The sequence below is a fragment of the Notothenia rossii genome (assembly GCF_949606895.1).
Source record: "Notothenia rossii genome assembly, chromosome: 10".
NCBI lineage: Eukaryota > Metazoa > Chordata > Actinopteri > Perciformes > Nototheniidae > Notothenia > Notothenia rossii.
The window spans coordinates 41,480,962-41,501,157 of record NC_136908.1 but is presented as its reverse complement, the minus strand read 5'-3'; the positions used below and the strand labels follow the sequence as shown (position 1 = coordinate 41,501,157).

The 20,196-nt window shown below is 41.1% G+C and overlaps 1 protein-coding gene across 1 annotated transcript in view; it reads right to left on the bottom strand.

Annotated features, from left to right (window-relative positions):
• Positions 1–20,196, bottom strand: part of cog5 (component of oligomeric golgi complex 5) — a 94,599-nt gene that overhangs the window by 18,907 nt on the left and 55,496 nt on the right. Inside the window, exons 7-10 of the mRNA XM_079654332.1 lie at positions 7,382–7,512; positions 3,679–3,838; positions 668–780; positions 505–582 (exon numbers count right to left, since the gene is read on the bottom strand). Coding sequence (XP_079510458.1) covers positions 505–582; positions 668–780; positions 3,679–3,838; positions 7,382–7,512 — 482 coding nt within the window. The remainder of the gene's footprint in view (positions 1–504; positions 583–667; positions 781–3,678; positions 3,839–7,381; positions 7,513–20,196) is intronic.

The following is a 20,196-nucleotide window of genomic DNA, read 5'->3' as shown; positions in this document are numbered from 1 at the left end:
GAGCTGGAGTTAAATGAAATCTCAGATTTGCCTTCTTAATAGTTTGTTTGGGTCCCTCACTTCCGTTTCACTTCTCATGCACTGATTCGCTAAGCTGAACAGCCAATCAGTTTTTCGGCCTGACGCCCACCGACGGCCAAAATCCGCTTAGTGTGTCCGGGCCTTAAGGGTATTACATTACGTTTTTTCAGGTACCCACTGTTACGGGGATGTTCTAATATAATCGACCATTATACCATCGGACCATTGCTATCCTCTTGGTTCCAACTTTTTTTTTACTTGCGAAAAATCACTTGATCCTGAAAGCTATGTGCATCCATTTACGTTTAACATTTTTCATAAATGTAATAATACTAATAACATCATTGTCATCATCTAGTTAGCTGTGTAATGTGCACATGATGGGGCAACAGCATGCATGAATGTGTGTGGAAATTGTATTTTGAATGTGAGAAACATAATTATTAGGATTATACCAAGAGCAGAGCAGTAGTGCCCACCCACCTTGATGATCTCATCGATGAAGCACACATGAGTCACAGGGTCTCTCTTCTTCAGCAGGACCTTCTGCAGATGTTGCACCTGGAAAATATGGAGGACATTAGACCTGTATTAGGAGTCCTGCCGACTTTAATGTCTGTGCAGTCAGCTGCTGGGGAGGCTGTACCTGTCTGCAGGCAGCACATATCTGGTCCATCAGTTTCTCAAGGTGAGTCCACAGAGCGGCGCGGAATGCTGCCGTGTTGCCTGGTGTGGGCAGCACTGCCCGCCCCGGGGCCGCTGAGGGACAGAGGGGACACAGAGAAGCATTAAGGATTTTTGGGACAAAGGCCAATGAAAACATATTTTCTGCTGGTCAGCTTGATATTGTTTTTTATTCTGAGTTTATAGCCATATTTTCTTAAAGTAAAGTCTTATTTATCTTATTAACAGCTATGGAAATACCTGACTTAACAATTTGTTATTCCATCTCTAAACTCCTGCCAACCCTAATCCTAAACCATCAGGGGTTCTAAACTCAGAGATCATTTCTTTCCACACATATCTAGTTTTATCTTTGAAAAAAAAAAAATGGATCAGCAATTTCTTTGAAAGACCATTTGGAATTGTTCAAAGGTTACACCAACAGGAAAAGACAGTCCATATGTTTGGGACTATTCAGGGATAGATTCATCTGCATGTGTTGCTCTAGTTAGACCCTCCAGAAAAACGCGGGCTAAAATCCTTGATTATGCGATTAAACATGCAGGGTTTTTATATGTGATTTTATGCGGTGAAATTGCGGGAAGTTGCGAAATATGCGGGAAGTTGCGAAATATGCTAAATATGCGGGGAAAAAGAATTTAAAAAAAATTAAATATTGGGCTGTCTTATTTATTCTCTCTCACACACAACCTGCCACTAACGTTAAACCCCTTTACTATTCAATTAAACAAATTCAATGTTTATTTATTGTAAAAGCAATTGGGCTATTTTAATCTCACACACACACACACACACACACACACACACACACACACACACACACACACACACACACACACACACACACACACACACACACACACACACACACACACACACACACACACACACACACACACACACACACACACACACACACACACACACACACACACACACACACACACACACACACACACACACACACACACACACACACACACACACACACACACACACACACACACACACACACACACACACACTTCTCCGCCTCATTCTGTTTTCATTTACTCGTTCGTTATCTGACCAGCTTCAATCTTGTAGGCTACTCACTTCGTTTCTTGTAGCCCTCGAAAGGGTTTTGGAGGTTGATGCCTCGGTGACCGTGAGTTGTTTGGCTTTCTTGTCCGCAGCAGCAGAAAGCATTTTCGAAAGTTTGAATGAATCAAAGTGGGTCGTCACCGTCGACTTTCTCTTATGCTCCAACACACAGTTGCACGGGGTGCAGAATAGTTTCCCCCCACTTTTTGCCCGGTCTTTAGTAGAAATGTTCGTCGGCAAATGAGATGGATTAGATTTTTTCATCTTGGTGTTTTCTCTATCGTGTGAGCTCCACACGTTCACTCTATACAGTGTTGTTTACATTCTGTGATGCGCGAGCTGATGACGTCACGTCAAGACAACTTTTTTTCCCCTCAACTTTGTGTGGAAAAATGCGGGGATTATGCGGCCTTTTGATAAATATGCGGCATTTTAAAAATCTGCGACATTTTGCTGATTATGCGGTAAATTCTGCGATCGCAGAATCGCGTTTTCCTGGAGGGTCTATCTAGTGAGTATTTGGGGCAGAAGTACAGCATCTGTATCAAGTTACACTGAACAAAAATATAAATGCAACACTTTTGTTTTTGCTCCCATTTTTCATGAGATGAACTCAAAGATCTAAAACATTTTCTACATACACAAAATAACAATTTCTCAAATATTGTTCACAAATCAGAAAAAATCTGTGATAGTGAGCACTTCTAATTGCCGAGATAATCCATCCCACCTCACAGGTATGGCATATCAAGATGCTGATTAGACAGCATGATTATTGCACAGGTGTGTCTTAGGCTGGCCACAATAAAAGGCCACTCTGAAACGTGCATTTTTGCTTTATTGGGGGGGTCTGGGGGGGTCCGAAAACCAGTCAGTATCTGGTGTGAGGGTTAGGATTAGGGTTAGGGTTAGGGTAATGTTGTGAATCGAGTGGCCCATGGTGGTGGTGGGGTTATGGTATGGGCAGGCGTATGTTATGGACGATGAACACAGGCCACTCGATTCACAACATTACCCTAACCTTAACCCTAATCCTAACCCTCACACCAGATACTGACTGGTTTTCGGACCCCCCCAGACCCCCCCAATAAAGCAAAAATGCATGTTTCAGAGTGGCCTTTTATTGTGGCCAGCCTAAGGCACACCTGTGCAATAATCATGCTGTCTAGTGGGATGGATTATCTCGGCAAAGGAGAAGTGCTCACTATCACAGATTTTTTCAGATTTGTGAACAATATTTGAGAGAAATGGTTATTTTGTGTATATAGAAAATGTTTTAGATCTTTGAGTTCATCTCATGAAAAATGAGAGCAAAAACAAAAGTGTTGCGTTTATATTTTTGTTCAGTGTATATTAACTACAGTGTGTGTGTTAATGGTAATGAACACACATGTCACCCAGTTCAGCAGTGTGTTTCATTGGTGTGTTTTTAGGATAAAAAAAGCTATATGGGATAGAATAGATGTATAAGGCTTTGGATACACACAAAACATGGGTTGATAAATAAATAAATTGTTGGGTTGGGACTTTTAATGATTTGGTGAACAACCACAAAATGGAATATCACCAGACTTTCAAAAAAGTACCATGACACATTTATCCTTTTGCTAATTTCAAATTTCATTTAGTGATATAATGCTGAGAATACCAGGGGAATGATCCTAAGCCCCGTCAGAGCTTGTTATCTGGAAGCATTATGCACAATAATTAGAAACATTATTTGGCCACTTCATCAGAGCCATGAAAATGACACGCGCCTCCAGCCAGGATTGACTATTCTCTGGGGCCATGTCTATTCTGGATCGAGCCTACTCATAAACTGGGCCACACTTTCTCCTCTTTTAGAAATAAGGACAAAGTACCCAGAGCCACATCCTCCTTAAGTCTCACCTCTGGGGTTGGTGGGCTGTGTCAGACCTTTGATGTCCAGAGCACTGTTGATGTTGTCCTTTATGGTTGTCCTGTAACCCCCCACCACTGAACTGATGGTCTCCCTCAGACTGCCGAGGTTATAGAAGACCTGGAGGGCCGTGCCAACCTGGGTTGGATTCTGACAGGTGGAAGGAGAGGAAGAAATAAGTCAAGGTGGTCTGTGGCACACCACACAACCTGGATAGAATAAAAAAAATAAAATACTAACACATTTTCTGTGTTGGTTGAATAACCGAAGATGCTTTATTTTTATAAGTTATTACGTATTCCATTTTCAAGTTATTTCTATATTTTCCAGTCTGTGATTATGCAATTTGAAGACCTAACAATATGAGGGGCCGTTATGGACATTATTCAGAAATACCGTTCACATACACATATGAAACACTCTCACACACACAACTTAAACCAAAATTATCTACAAACATATGTAAAAATCTCTCATATACACATATGAAATCCAAAGTTATCCACATATACATGTGAAACGCACTCACACACACACACCTGAAATGCTCTTTTACACACACACACACACCTGAAATACTCTTTTACACACACACACACACACACACACACACACACACACACACACACACACACACACACACACACACACACACACACACACACACACACACACACACACACACACACACACACACACACACACACACACACACACACACACACACACACACACACACACACACACACACACACACACACACACACACACACACACACACACCAAGATGACAAAATCAGAGAGGGGCGCAAATTATTTTCTCATCATGGACAAACTTGTACTTGTTTTTACAAAGAGAAGTTAAAAAAGTATTTTTGTTAAGCAAATGTTAGAGTGAGCTAGTAATAGCCATTAGATTAACTTAATGCTGAAAGAACCGTGTTATTGAGCAGGGTTTCTCTTCACAACTCACTGGAACAGATGAAGACAAGGGGGGGGGGGGGGGCGCTGTAGCACCTGACTGACACGTTTATCATCTCCATAAAACACGTGTCTGTGTACAGATACAAAAGATGATACACAGTGTGTAGATCACTGAGCTTTACGTTACTATAGGTTTGTTTTGAAACTGAGTCCAGCTAGCTGTTTCCATCCGGCTTCAGTCTTTAGGCTTGTAATTAAGCTTGTTTCTAAAATATCCTTATATTCCTATTATCGCAAATTTTGTTTTGTTCTTTTTGAATTTGATCTTTTGTTTTTTCTTTTCTTTCACTGGTAGGAATTAGCCTGCATAAGATTGATGCTGTACTGTCTGAAGTTACCTTTTTTCACTGCCTGCCTGTGGCAGAGACTATTTTATTTGAATGCCGTCTTTTAAATGTATGACTCTGTAAAGGAACAAATACAGTTTAAGTAATTTAGATATCATTAAATGTAAAAACTATTGTTATTTATGCATGTGCATTATTGAATGACCAGGCAAAAATATATTATCAATGCTTTTCAACAGAGCTTTTTAGGCCTTGGACAACAAAGAAAGGGCATCTGCAAGTTGATACTGTACATGTTAAAAACGTGTAGACTTTTATAGATCTCATCGGCTTAATCCCACCCTCAGCAGAAAGCATGTGAAAGTGTCCCACAATGCTCCCATAGGCATGTCTATAGTATTGAAGTGTATGTAAATCCCTGACTGTTCACCAACTAAGAAGCGTCAGAAAAAAACCATGCCATGTAAAATATGTAATGTAATTGGCAATCGGCTGTCACAACAATCCTTTTCTTTTTTAAATATAAAACATCTAAATCAAGCTTCAATCAAGGTTTGCAATGGCCACTTCTTATATAGCTTCTGTTGAAAGAAGTTTGGAATTTAATTGCATTCAGTTAATTACATTTTTCAGACAAATAATGTTAGAAGAGAGTTTTTCTACGTGGGTCAGTGGAGCTCCCACTCAACAGATGGACTCCGGGGTCTCTGCTGTCACAATCAGAGCACTGATGTGAAACAAGCTCCCACACAGCCCGGCCAGCATGCCCAACTGCTAACCAAGTCAATAACACACAATCATCAAGTGTGTGTACGTGTACGTGTGTGTGTATACGTGTGTGTGTGTGTGTGTGTGTGTGTGTGTGTGTGTGTGTGTGTGTGTGTGTGTGTGTGTGTGTGTGTGTGTGTGTGTGTGTGTGTGTGTGTGTGTGTGTGTGTGTGTGTGTGTGTGTGTGTGTGTGTGTGTGGAAAGAACATATATGTGTGTGGGGCCCCATATGGTCACACAAATAACGAGTGACAGAAGTTCATAACAAGGCTACTCGAGCAGGAGTTAGTCTAAAAATACTTACTGAGGGGGGAAAACACAGGGGAGAGAGGAGTGTGCGTTTTTGTGTGTTTCTGTTCAAAAGACAAAGAACAGGCTGAGTGAATGTGTCTAATTTAGAAAGAACGCCCTAATGTCTAGGCGTGGGAGTAAAAGCCAGAAGCTAAGACTTTGGAGAGGACTGTGGAGTCCCAGTACCCAGCTTCACACATGACCTGGTGACCTGCCTGTACACACACGCACACACACACACAGTCAAAAAACACAAATCCAGAAAGCTGGTACATGTTCAGTGTTAAGCTCATATGAATCAACTCAACACTTCCTGCACAGATGATTTATATTAAAAGGCCTTAGGTAGCAAAAAAGGCATAATCCCTCCCTTTCCGGGAAGGCTCTTATTATGAAAGAGTTTGCACATGTGTAGAAATAGATGTGATTCAAATGAATGATTGAGTGAACGCAGTATTTTATAGTTTAAAGATGAGGGCCTGAAAACCCCAGGTACCAAGACAATAATACAGCCTTATACAATAAAATCTGTCCATGAACCAAGTGTTGGTAAAGCAATGTGTATTTAACTGAATGTCACTACTATAATAAATAGGAGCTTAAAGAGGAATCAAATCAGAAACTGCAAATATCTAAACATTGTGTTGTTTTAAAGTCATCACTTTGGTATGGGACACACCAGAATTATGGCATGGCATTACTGTAGGTTCAAGGCAGTGACATTTGCCCTGATCATAGAGAGACATGCCTAACGAAAAAAGCAAAGCATGGCTGCAGCACTAGTGCCCAAGCTGGAGTACCACACTCCGTACCACACTCCTCTTCACACTGGCAATATGTCATCAAGGACACTAAGCAGACACACACTATCTTTAATGGGACACTGGCCCCCGGAGAGCCAGGCTTTCAGGGCCAGATGAAGGTTAACAGAGCGACACATACTCTCTCTAACATGCACTTCACAGGACAACACATACAGAGAGTGCTCTTCCATATTGGTTCGTCTTCTCATCACAACCAGCAATAGAAAAATCTAATCACATTTCATTTAAAAAAATCAGAATACAAAAAAAGTGGAAGAACTAGGAAGAAACCAAAAACACAAAGGGCATCTGTGATGGCATAAGACATTCACCAGTCTGTAAATAAACATGAACACTTTCACAACAGTAAATAATATCACTAACAACTATATACTGGACAATATAAACACATCTCTTGAAGAATTATTTCTACTTATTTATTCATTATGATATTTTAATGAAATACAATATGTATCCCTTCTCAACACAGGGTTCACAGTTGTAGTTGCATCATAAACCCCAGGGTAAAGTGTTCAGAGTGGAGAGGGTTGAGTTTGTACCTGGATCTCCATGCCTTGCTCCAGCAGCCTCTTGGCCTGATTCTCCACCTCCAGCCTAGCTCTGCTGATCAACAGCAAGTCGTTCTCAATCACTTCAATCCCACTCAGATCCACACCCTGCGACAGGTAGTCTGGAGCATGTGCAAAGAAAGACACACATAAAAACACGAATCTCAAGTTATTACGTATTCCATTTTCAAGTTATTTCTATTTTTTACAGTCTGTGATTATGCAATTTGAAGACCTAACAATATGAGGGGCCGTTATGGACATTATTCAGAAATACCGTTCACATACACATATGAAACACTCTCACACACACAACTGAAACCAAAATCATCTACAAACATATGTAAAAAATCTCTCATATACACATATGAAATCCAAAGTTATCCACATATACATGTGAAACACACACACACACCTGAAATGCTCACACACACACACACACACACACACACACACACACACACACACACACACACACACACACACACACACACACACACACACACACACACACACACACACACACACACACACACACACACACAAACACACACACACACACACACACACACACACCTGAAATGCTCTTATACACACACACACACACACACACACGAAACGCTCTCATATACACACACACACCTGAAATGCTCTTATACACACACACACACACACACACACACACACACACACACACACACACACACACACACTTCCGTGTTCCTGTTGTTATTTACTTCCTCTCTGCCTTCTTCTGATGATTTATCTGTTAGTTTGTGTGTTTAATTCCCATGCATCAAGGTTATTTTCATGTATGTAATTGTTTTTCCTGCACAGTGTAGAGTCTTGTTGTGATGAGAGGGATACAGGTATTTCATAAAATAAACGTGCTCCCTGGAGGTTAGCTACAGAATTGATATCACAATTTAATCGGAGCTGATCACAAGTTGTCATGACTGATCCAGTCATCTCGATGAGCGTTCGGGCTGTGAATAAACAACTTGTGTTTTACTTTTAGGCTGTCTGAAGGTATGGACAGCTATCAAAGCTACTATACATCACATTAAGAACGATGAACAAATGAAAGTCGGACACAAATATATAATTTAAATTATTTATTGAAGTTTGCAATGTTTTGAACAGGCATCCACACAGTCACCTACTTTGTAATGTTCGATACCTCCCTGTAAGCGTCACGATATCGGACTCTCACCCACAACCTCACATACGAGTACTGAATGTGCAGCAAAGTGATCTTAGGAAGGCAGATATAGCAAAAGATGAACGTAAACGACAAACGATGTTTCTTTCCTGGTAAGTCAACAATGGGTCCTCAATGTACACGCCCCGGATTCCTATGACGAAAATAATAGAATGTCGCCAGTTGTCATGACTCAACTTATACTGTAACACCGGTACTCACCGGTACGCAGTACCGGCACTTCTGATTTTTACCCATGTGGTACCGGCACTTCTTACTGAGTACCGGCAAGGTGCCGGTACTCAGTAAAATGCCGGTACTCAGCCGCCGGCAATATACGTATATATTGTAAACGCAACGCAGCGGAAATGTGGGTCTGACTCTGCCTCACAGAGGGTGACTGGCTGTCTACATGACGTGGCCTGCCGACATTGCCACTTTCATACAGATCATACTAATGCCCTCGATTGGTCTCTGTGTGTCATTCAAGCTCGGGAGGGTGTGTGTTGGTGTATGTCTGGCGCGAGCGAGCGAGAAAGCGCGCGCACCGGTTACGTGTATTGTTGTTAGCATCTGGTGCTAGCTAGCTGCGCTAACGGATATAAGGAGCTACAGCTCTGGTGAGGTAAATTACTCTCTGAGTCTTTAGATAGTTAACTTAGTTTAAGTTATCTAAGTGGGTCTCAAACGGTTCGGTCACCATTTATGTAAACACATATTTCCATTTGAGGGGGTAGTGATTAGTAAAATATGCATGAATAATACAAACAAAATGTTAACTAGGTGAAAAAAGGTAAGATAAACTTGTTGAGAGCTAAAACTAGTCTTTGCTGTTGCCTCAAAGAGGAGCAGGGGGAGAGGAGGGAGATTCAGGAGCCCAGACACACTCACAACTATAAATGAACCAAAAACAAATAAATAAACAAGTTTCAATGTTTTTTCATATTGGATATTGTATGTTATTGGTTATGGCCATGTACTTATGATTTTATGATTATTTGAATGTATACATTTTTGTTTCATATGGGTGTAGTCTCTTTATTTCCCCCTCAAAATGCACCAGATTGATGCATTTAAGTCCAACATTTAAAAACAAATCTTACCGGGGGAGCATGCCCCCGGACCCCCCTATAGGATTTGAGGCCCGGCCCCACTGTTCCCAAATAGATTTGCAATTTTTTTAAATAGTAACCCATCTCCATATGTTTCTTTTTGGGTAGTAGATTTAAACTAGAGGGCTATCACTTTGTGCAGCAACGCTACTGACAAATAAATCCAGCAAAATGGCACAAAAAACTGGTAGTGGCCTCAGGGACGAGGAGTCATTTAACCAGCCAGTAGGAGTCAAGCTTTACTTTCTTTTATATCCATAAAGAAAAAGTAAATCTGTTTACAGTTGTTTCCTTATGGATGTTGAGAGGTATCCATATATCTCTTCATTTTGCTCTCAAAATGCAACAGATTGATGCATCTGACTTCAATATTTTAAAAAAAAATTTCCACCCTGAGTCATTTTGTTTAAGTACAGTGAGCCTTTCTAAAATATACAGTAAAGAGACAAACCCACCAGCATTATAGGATATACTATGACTTTGTGCCAAATACTTGTTGCTGATTTAGAGTACTGGCACCTTTTTTATTCCAATTCAAGCACTGCTCACACACATACGAAACAATCTCTTATACACAAATGAAACGGTATCATATACACATGAAATGCGATTTCAGTATGTTGTGTGAGAGGGATTTCATTTGAAACAGAAAGCATCTCAGTTGAAAAGGAAGTTGTTTTTAAAAAACAGCGAAGAAGCGCAATTTTCTAAAAAGCGAAAACAAAATGTTGTCCGTTTGCAATTGTTCCATCATGTTTGCTCAGCAGCCTGCACAAAGCTTAACTGAGACAGCAGCGGTGTTGAATAATATCCTGGCCTCAGCGGGGTGCACAGTTTCTCCTAAGGGGATGGGAAGAGGGGCGATAGCTGATCGTCCAGGGTGTCCCCACTTGCAGTTCCAACAGACGGCTGCGGCCACGTTCGATAGCGTTCTTAATAGTCTCCGCTGCACTCACTAAACAGATTGGTCACTCCTCCTCCTGGCCACACTGTACAGAAGCTACCCGACCCTACAGCTGTGCACAGTAGTCGTGCTTTAGCACAGACCTCGCCCATGTAGCAAGTGACCGTGTGTGCGTGACCATTATGTGGTCACTCCAATAAGCCATTGGGTTTTTTTCTTCCCTCATGTTGGGATGTATGCATGACATTTGTTAATCCTAAATGTATATAATTATCTATGTGTACGTGACACTAATCATTTAGGTACATGCATTCCAATTTAGTTTTTTAATCTGTAACCTGATTCGCTATTTCTTTGGTTTGTTGCATCAAAATGATCATCTCCCAAAAAACAATCCTGCTCCAAGGAGTAAGGGCATGTCAGGATTCTAATCATATACTTGATTTTAACAGCAGGGTACACACTCAGCTGCTTCTGATATGATCAAACAAGTGCAACGCCTAAAATGGAATGACATCTACAGCAATCTACAGCCCATAATGAGAGGAGGGGAGTGCAGGGGCTGGCTCCCTCCCAGGACTGATATTCAATCATGGAATTATGTACCTATAGCTTGAGATGTTTTGCTCTTTTTCTAGAGACAAAGACAGAGAGAGACAGAGAGAGATAAGGGAAACCAGGGCATTGAACAGGAGCCACCTTTGACCAAACTAGAAAGCTTGCCAGAGATACGAAGCAACCAGTTGAGCTCTGAGTTTCTCTGTGAGAGAGGAGGGGGGGAAGAGGAAGCTTATGTTCTCAGTCTGATGTGCCATGCTTGAAGACACACACTCACACAAAAACACACGGGTTGCTTCCCAGAGGATGTGAAAATATGTGCGCTTATTTCTGTGCTAAATCAGTCACATGGCAGAGCGTAGAGAGACCGTCCACACCAAGAACATCACTATAAAACTGGCTCATACTGAAGGGGATTGTGGAGTCCACACAGTGGTCAGTGCTATTGTTATGTTCTTATCAGAGCCATTTATGAAGAGGAAACACAGACAGAACACCTGTGTAGAGTAAATCAATTATGCACATTCTACATTTCACTTTGGCATATCCTCACTGTCGAAGAGGGAGTAACATCAGAATTAAAAGAGAAGTCTACAAATCTAAACAATATAATGTAGCCTTGGCCAAAAGTTGAGAATGACACACATATTAGTTCTCATTCATAACACGCCGTTCAATGTCTCACTATGGGATGTGCCTCAACGTGTATGCAAACAGAAGCATCAATCTCATTACGCCAATCCTGATTGGCTGGTGATCTTGACGTCTACGTCAGGGAATCCACCCACCCTATAAGTAGCTTGCGCTACGACGCAGCGTCATTCAAACACCTCTTCTCGCTTCGGAGCACATCTCAAAATATCAGTAGCCGGGCCAGCTTAACTGTCCACAGACTGAACCCAAGCTAACATTCGGTAGACGGGCGCTTGCCGGTTACTTTTTGCTTTGCGGAAGATTGAATTAAATATTAACACACCAGTTAATATTGAAATCTGCCCTCCGTTTTTTCTTTCGGAATAACGGTAGGGTTTTGATTTTTTCTTCAAACCGTAACATACCTGTTACTAGCGTGTCCCTCCGCGCCGACACCCCGGCAAACGAGGATGGACCCTTCTCTCCCTCACACCAGGGGAGTGGGAGGCTCGGCTCTGCGGCTGCGGGTTTAAGATCTCGGGCACGGACTCACACCAGGTCTGCTCGTCCTGCCTTGGGCTGAAACACGCCCAGGAAGCTATCGATAACCCCGGTTCGTGCACCGTCAAGAGCCTCCGCCGACGGCTAGCGTGCCAAGCTAGCCTGTCGGGACAGGACCCCTTCATATCCGTTGATTTGCCGGCCGGCAATCGGGACATGGTGGCGACCGCCGCGGAGATTGAGCCCCGCGCTGTGTCAGGCTGGGGCTCAACAACGGCGGTAGCCACGGAATCGGAGCTTACTTACTTAACCCCAGTTCTCAGAGTAACATGAAGTGAGATGTCTCACCAGACGGCCCTTCTTGCTAAGGCGAAGCGAGAAGAGGTGCTTATTTTGAATGACGCTGCGTCGTAGCGCAAGCTACTTATAGGGTGGGTGGATTCCCTGACGTAGATGTCAAGATCACCAGCCAATCAGGATTGGCGTAATGAGATTGATGCTTCTCTTTGCAAACGCGTTGAGGCGCATCCCATAGTGAGACATCGAACGGAGTGTTATGAATGAGAACTGGGGTTACGTAAGTAACCTATAGTTTTCACAAAGTTTGCTGCTCCAGTGTTTTCAGATATTTTTGTCCAATGTTACTTTGGTATACTGAAGTATAATTACAAGCATTTCACAAGTGTCAAATATGCATTGACAATTAAATTAAGTTTATGCAAAGAGTCAATATTTGCAGTGTTGACCCTTCTTTTTCAAGACCACTGCAACTCGCCCTGGCATGCTGTCAATTAACTTCTGGGCCACATCCTGACGGATGGCAGCCCACTTTTGCATAATCAATGTTTGGAGTTTGTCAGAATGTGTGGGTTTTAGACCACTCCTTAGAGAAACTACAGAGGTAAGTTCAACACAGAAAATATAAATGGAGACCGTATTTTAATAATGACTTAATATCTCATGCTTTACTACGTCAAGATCTAATATTTGCTCAACGGGCACTTAGATTTTCTTTTGATGGGAAACTAAGACAATTGATATGGTAAAGACAATTCTTTATGGCAGTCGTTAATGTCGAGCCCTGTAAATGGTACAAGTTGAAGCGTTTGTTTGAACAGTTTGCAGGAGGCAGGTACTTGCTTTCAAGCAGAACAGGGCAAACAAACTTAGAGGAGTGTTTACGTGTTCGGCGTAATGACGTACCACGGCCTTGACAATTTCTGTATTCAGCCACTTGGTAACAACCATCGTTTTTCAGACACGTAAACTCTTCAAAAATCACCAGTGGGGTCACTGCTGATGGATTTAATGTCGTAGAACAAAACGTGATCTGTTTCTTCAATTTGTGTCAACCACAGACCCTATTTCCAGCTATTTTCCAAAATCCTATGGAGAAATTGCATTGCTTTTTGTCGAAGGAAGTGGTAAGAATGCTAACTTACTTCCGGGTTTTAGGACGCGTCACTGTGGCACTTTATTGCCACTACGGCACTCTATTGTCTTCGTCAGCACGCCAAGCTCGTTCATCTTATTCCCAAAAGCCCTCACATTCCCCATTATAATAGCCAGAATGGAAGGTTTGTATCTCCTCTTCTTCTTTGTCTTCCGCTTGGTTCCGGCCCTGCAGCCCCGCTTTAGCCTCCGAAGCTCCTCTGGGATGTCATGCCTTGCTCCGGGCAGCAGCACGGGTCTACACAGCGCGAGTAAACAATGCCAGAAGAATGACCAGAAAACGTTCGAAACAAAACGTGGCCATAGTTAGCTGCAAAACAAAAATAAATATCCAAAGAAAAAGTACAACTAAGGGAATAAAAGTAGTAAAAAGACAGAAAATCAAGACACAGGGAGCTGCTGCAACAGACACACATTGTTCGTCACCAAACTGTTCTTGGTTGTTGCACTCAGAGGATGTTTTGGTACCATTCAGGGCTGGGTTCTTAGGCACAATTGAGAGTGAGCCCACTCCCTTGGCTGAGAAGCCACCCCGCACATGAATGGCCTCAGGATGTTTTACTGTTGGCATGACACAGGACTGATGGAAGCGCTCACGTTTTCTTCAAATAATCAGAAAGGGGATTCAACAAGAGAAAATAACCCCAGTCCTCAGCCGTCCAATCCCTTTACCTTTTTACAGAAGTGGCTTCTTTGCTGCCCTTCTCAACAACTGAACCTCTCTCATTTCGTCTTTGATGATCTGATAAATGGTTGATTTAGGCGCAATGTTACTAGCAGCAATATCCTTGTCTCTGAAGCCCTTTTTTGGCAAAGCAATGATGAATGCATGTGTTCTTTGGATGCAACTCAGAATTCTTTCTCCTCCAAACACGTCTAGTTGAATTTTTACCAAAAAGTTATATTTTGGTTTCATCTGACCATATGACATTCTCCCAATCCTCTTCTGGATCATCTAAATGCTCTCTAGCAAACTTCAGACGGGCCTGGACATGTACTGGCTTAAGCAGGGGGACACGTCTGGCACTGCAGGATTTGAGTGCCTGGCGGCGTAGTGTGTTACTGATGGTAGCCTTTGTTACTTTGGTCCAAGCTCTCTGCAGGTCATTGACTAGGTCCCCCCGTGTGGTTCTGGGATATTTGCTCACCGTTCTTGTGATCATTTTGACCCCACGGGGTGAGATCTTGCGTGGAGCCCCAGATCGAGGGAGATTATCAGTGGTCTTGTATGTCTTCCATTTTCTAATAATTGCTCCCACAGTTGATTTCTTCACACCAAGCTGCTTACCTATTGCAGATTCAGTCTTCCCAGCCTGGTGCAGGTCTACAATTTTGTTTCTGGTGTCCTTTGACAGCTCTTTGGTCTTGGCCATAGTGGAGTTTGGAGTGTGACTGTTTGATGTTGTGGACAGGTGTCTTTTATACTGATAACGAGTTCAAACAGGTGCCATTAATACAGTTAACAAGTGGAGGACAGAGGAGGCTCTTAAAGAAGAAGTTACAGTTCTGTGAGAGCCAGAAATCTGGTTTGTTTGTAGGTGACCAAATACTTATTTTCCACCATAATTTGCAAATAAATTCTTTAAAAATCAGACAATGTGATTTTCTGGATTTTTTTTTCTCATTTTGTCTCTCATATTTGAGGTATACCTAGGATGAAAATTACAGGCCTCTCTCATCTTTTTAAGTGGGAGAACTTGCACAATTAGTGGCTGACTAAATGCTTTTTTGCCCCCCTGTATATAATGACTACAATCCTTTCTGGTAAAACATGTTTTAGGGGTTGTAACGTCTGAAAGAACACGTATTTAGTCAACGTATTTAGCTGATAAAAAAAAAGCTGTAAAGCAACACAGAGCTGATGGCTCGGTCAGAACAAACGTTAATTTGCAGGAAGAAAAAAATGTTGGTGACTGAAACAACTTCTAAAAAGTAACATGTTAAAGAAACAGAGCAGAGAGCAAAATAAAGTTTATAATTAATTGTATTTGTATTGTTTATTTTAGCAAAGAGCGCACAATTAACAGTAATTGAACCAGAGCTAGAAAATAGTTAGTGCGAATGCTGTTTACAGCATTCCACTATAGTTCTTCTTTTCTTTATTCTTCCACTTCTTTTTCTCATTATTTCAACAAAATGTTTGGCTCTCAATAACTTCAGCATACTTCCAGCTACAGAAACCATTCAAATATCAAACTCAATGGGAGGAACCTTCAAATCCTCTTTTACCTACCTTGCGCCACATGCTACTCCTTCCACATACTTTCAGCTAGAGACTTCATTCTAACTTTAAAATGATCCCAAGACATTCAGCTATAAAAATATTTAACCTGCCCCAAGCCTGTTTTTCAGGTCTCAGGCTCGAAAATGACATTCCCAGAACACATGACTATATCTTCACTTCTAAAAGGGGTAAATTAATCATCTTTTTTCTCAAAGCAATGATAAACCTGTGAGTTGGATGTAGAAGAGTCAGAATCAATATAGATTTTTTTTTTTTTTAAAGTAAATTCAGATTGAACATAGTAAAAAAAAATGTAAATTGTCCGTCCAAAAAGAAACATTACTTATAGTGAAAACCACCCTTGAATGATGGGATGGTAGACTAAAACCTTTAGGAATCCAAACTATAAACACATAATAAGTACCCTGTATCAAGATTGATGCAAAAGAAGTGACATTTGACCTTTTTAGAGAGGTTTAGCAAAAGAAAAAACACTTCTGGGGGTCATTTGGGTGGATTTGCCATATTTCTGGCCCCCTCGGTCGATTTTGATGAATGACACCTCTTTTAAACCGTTAGAGCCAATAGAATTGAGGGGAAGTTCCTAAATCCATCTAAAGATTTCCATTGACGAGTGAAAGTGATGCGCACGCAGTTTACCCAAAACCGGAAGCTGGGTTTTTAGCCATAACAGCACCTAATATGAAATCTGATGGATTATCAGTAATCATTTAAAAGTCACACAGACACATTGGATAAACCTTCAGCAGCTTTTTTCTCGTTTTAATGCCATTGAACACAAGTTTTGATCAGAAAAACAGCAACGGTAAGACATATTTGCAGTTTTGGCTACGTAAAGCTACATTGTGTGTTGTCTGGGTTTGCCTGAGCTGCCGCGTGTTTTGGTCGCACAGTGATGATACTTATACCTCTAGAATCTGCGGAATCTCAGCTTTAATCTGATATATTGTTTGTGCAGATCTGATAAGTAATAAAGTATTTATAACGTGAGTTCTGTGCTAAGTGCGTTAGCATTTTTTCGCTCAGGGCTAATTCAGAGGCTTGCTATTACCCTTGTGTTTCGTTTAGCTAAAAATGGTTCATATCGTCAGTTTGCTGAGTTTCTTCCCGTTAAGTGGGTATGACACATTAATATGTTGTTAAATGTTAAGAAGCCCTGAGACACAGTTTCGTGAAAAAAATACCATGGGGGGCTTAACAGGTTAACTTAGTTTGGAGCTTGGTAAAGAGGCCTTCTTCAGATTTTAACATTAGTGTGAGTGGTACAGTGATGCGTCCTAAATCCGGAAGTAAGCTCCTTCCGGTTCCCTTGACAAAAAGCAATGCAATTTCTTCATAGGATTTTGGAAAATAGCTGGAAATAAGGTCTGTGGTTGACACACATTTAAGAGACGGATCACGTTTTGTTCAGTCGGATAATCTCCACATGTCTACCCTACTTTTATAATTTTCTAATCATAAATCTAATCGATAGATTTATGATAGATAGATTTATGATTAGAAAATTATAAAGGTTATTCAGCTATATGTTTATACCTTTTTTAAACCTTTTCTTTTGAATATTAAGCTTCTTCTCTATTTTTCCTACTCTTCCAGTTTAACATTTCACTTTCAAGTTTTCAACAAAGTCATTGCAATGCATTTGAGCTGTAACAATTTGATTCAAATCATTTCACTTTTCTGAATTTCTCCGCTAAGTTCAGCAACACACTGACTTGGTTTTTGTAGCTAAAAGCAGCTACAGAGACCATTCAACTAATAAAATATTCAGCTTTTCTGCATTTTCAACTCAATTCAGCAACAAATGTACAGAGTTTACAGCATTCGCACGCATTTTCCGCAGGAAATGCATTTTCTAGTTTGCAATAGTTGTTCCTGGGCAGGTGGGCAAAAAGCAACCACCCACATATACACTGGCCATCATGAAACTACAGAAAATATAAAAACCTGGCGTTTGTTCATGTTTCTGTATTGAATTAACCAATGTTTTTAAACAAATCTTCCAGAGTTTCTAATGTTGTTGGGTATATCCAGCATTCTGGAATCACACGCACATCACACAGATCATTTATATGTAACTTTGTGTGAAACAGCACAGTTTCAGACTAGAAGCTTTGGGCTAGCAGTTGGCAAATAGGGTGTCTTTCCTGATAGGAAGACATACCATATGTGATAACATTGTTGAATATTGCGATGATGGCACACTAAGTAAACAAATACTTATATATACAGTGTTCATGTTTACTATGCAGAAATTAAAAAAATTATTCAATCTAAACATAATTTAAATTTCAAACTGCAAGCAGTTTGGGTATACTGTACAGGGGTGGACTGGTCATCTGTGTGTTCTCTCACATAACTGCCGCAGACGTTCATTTATAAATATATATGTGTGTATTCCTTTAAACATCATCATTTAGGTTGCACACTGATAGGTGAAAAAGGATCCATGTGTAGTGCTGCTAGAGCGTACCGCAAGAACACTCAATAATGTTGTTATGAGGAAAGCTATTATTTGTGCTTCACAAGGGTACACATGTTCTTTCTACGTGTTCTACTCCACTGTTGTCTATGCTCAAGTGCCTATTGTTCAGAACCAGGGCCTTACAGCTGTGAGTAAAAAGCAGTTCAACTTTTTCAAGTCCGAAATAGGCTGTGATGCGCCCTGGGTGACAAGACGTCGTCTTCATCAAAACGCAGAATATGAAGTAATAAAGTAATAAAAGAGCATCTGATGTGTGTAGACTTCAATATGGTTACTGTAATAAACTGAGAAGAAAAATGTTTTTTTTCCCTCTCCATAATCCTGCTGTCTGCCATGTATCTTTCTCTCACCAAAGACTGGTGTCTTGGGGGAAATGCCTCCTGATGTGTTGTGCATGACAGTAAATAAATAAGACTGGACACCATCATCTCTGCTTACACTCTCTGAATAAACAGATGTAGAGGGAGAGATGAAGCACTGAGGTACAATGACCAAATCATGGGAGATGTGCAACATCAGTAGTTATTGTGTTATCAGTGGACAAGTGTAACCCAGAATACAGGAGACAGCCATGATTTGCATTTGATCCATCAGTGTGCGGTCACATGGCTGTTGCCATGCCAATGCCTAGTAGCTTTGGCTACTCACTAGCTACCTTCCAGATATACTCGCCAGGCAATAAAGGCAACACATCCACTGCACTAATGGTAGCCAGATTGGAACTATTAGGTAGGTACCATCCAGCAGCTGCTATGCAAACGCAAACACAAAAGGCAGAGGAGTGGCCAAAGTCCTAAGAGGAAGGATGCTGCCATTAGTATTGTCATGGTCACAGTTTCCTACCTGGGCTCATGAGGGAAAACAAACTTGAGAAGGAGTAAAAGGAGAAAAAAAACAAAGATTTGAAACCAAAAGAGATCTGTGTTGTCCCTGCATTAGAGAGGTTTTCTGCTTACTACAATCAGCACAAAGGTAAAGAAAGATAACAAATGAGAGGAAGAACACTTCCACTAGCTTTGTGAGTCCAATTAGTCAAGCACAGAGGTGTACAGGGCAGGGTTTCTGCTAGGATTTTTTTCTTGCCGGGTCAAATGTCCGGAAATAATTTATTTTACCGGACAAATTCGAAACTTACCGGTCATGTTTCAATAATAATAATAATAATAATAATTGTGCAGGAGAGTTTCCGTTAGCAGGTAATTACCGGACTATGATGTTTAAAACTCGGTTAATGGGGCTCATTTTTATATTGCTTCAGTTTATAAATCGTAACAGATCTAAAAGTTCAGATTCATTTTTCAACAAATTATTCCACAAACAACATAATTATTACATTCAAACAAACTACTTATAGCAGATAAAGTACATTATACAAGAGTTTACATCAACTTTGAATAATAACACGGAGAATCTCTCTCTCTCTCTCTCTCTCTCCTCTCTCTCTCTCTCTCTCTCTCTCTCTCTCTCTCTCTCTCTCTCTCTCTCTCTCTCTCTCTCTCTCTCCTCTCTCTCTCTCTCTCTCTCTCTCTCTCCTCTCTCTCTCTCTCTCTCTCCTCTCTCTCTCTCTCTCTCTCCTCTCTCTCTCTCTCTCTCCTCTCTCTCTCTCTCTCTCTCTCTCTCTCTCTCTCTCTCTCTCTCTCTCTCTCTCTCTCTCTCCTCTCTCTCTCTCTCTCTCCTCTCTCTCTCTCTCTCTCTCTCTCTCTCTCTCTCTCTCT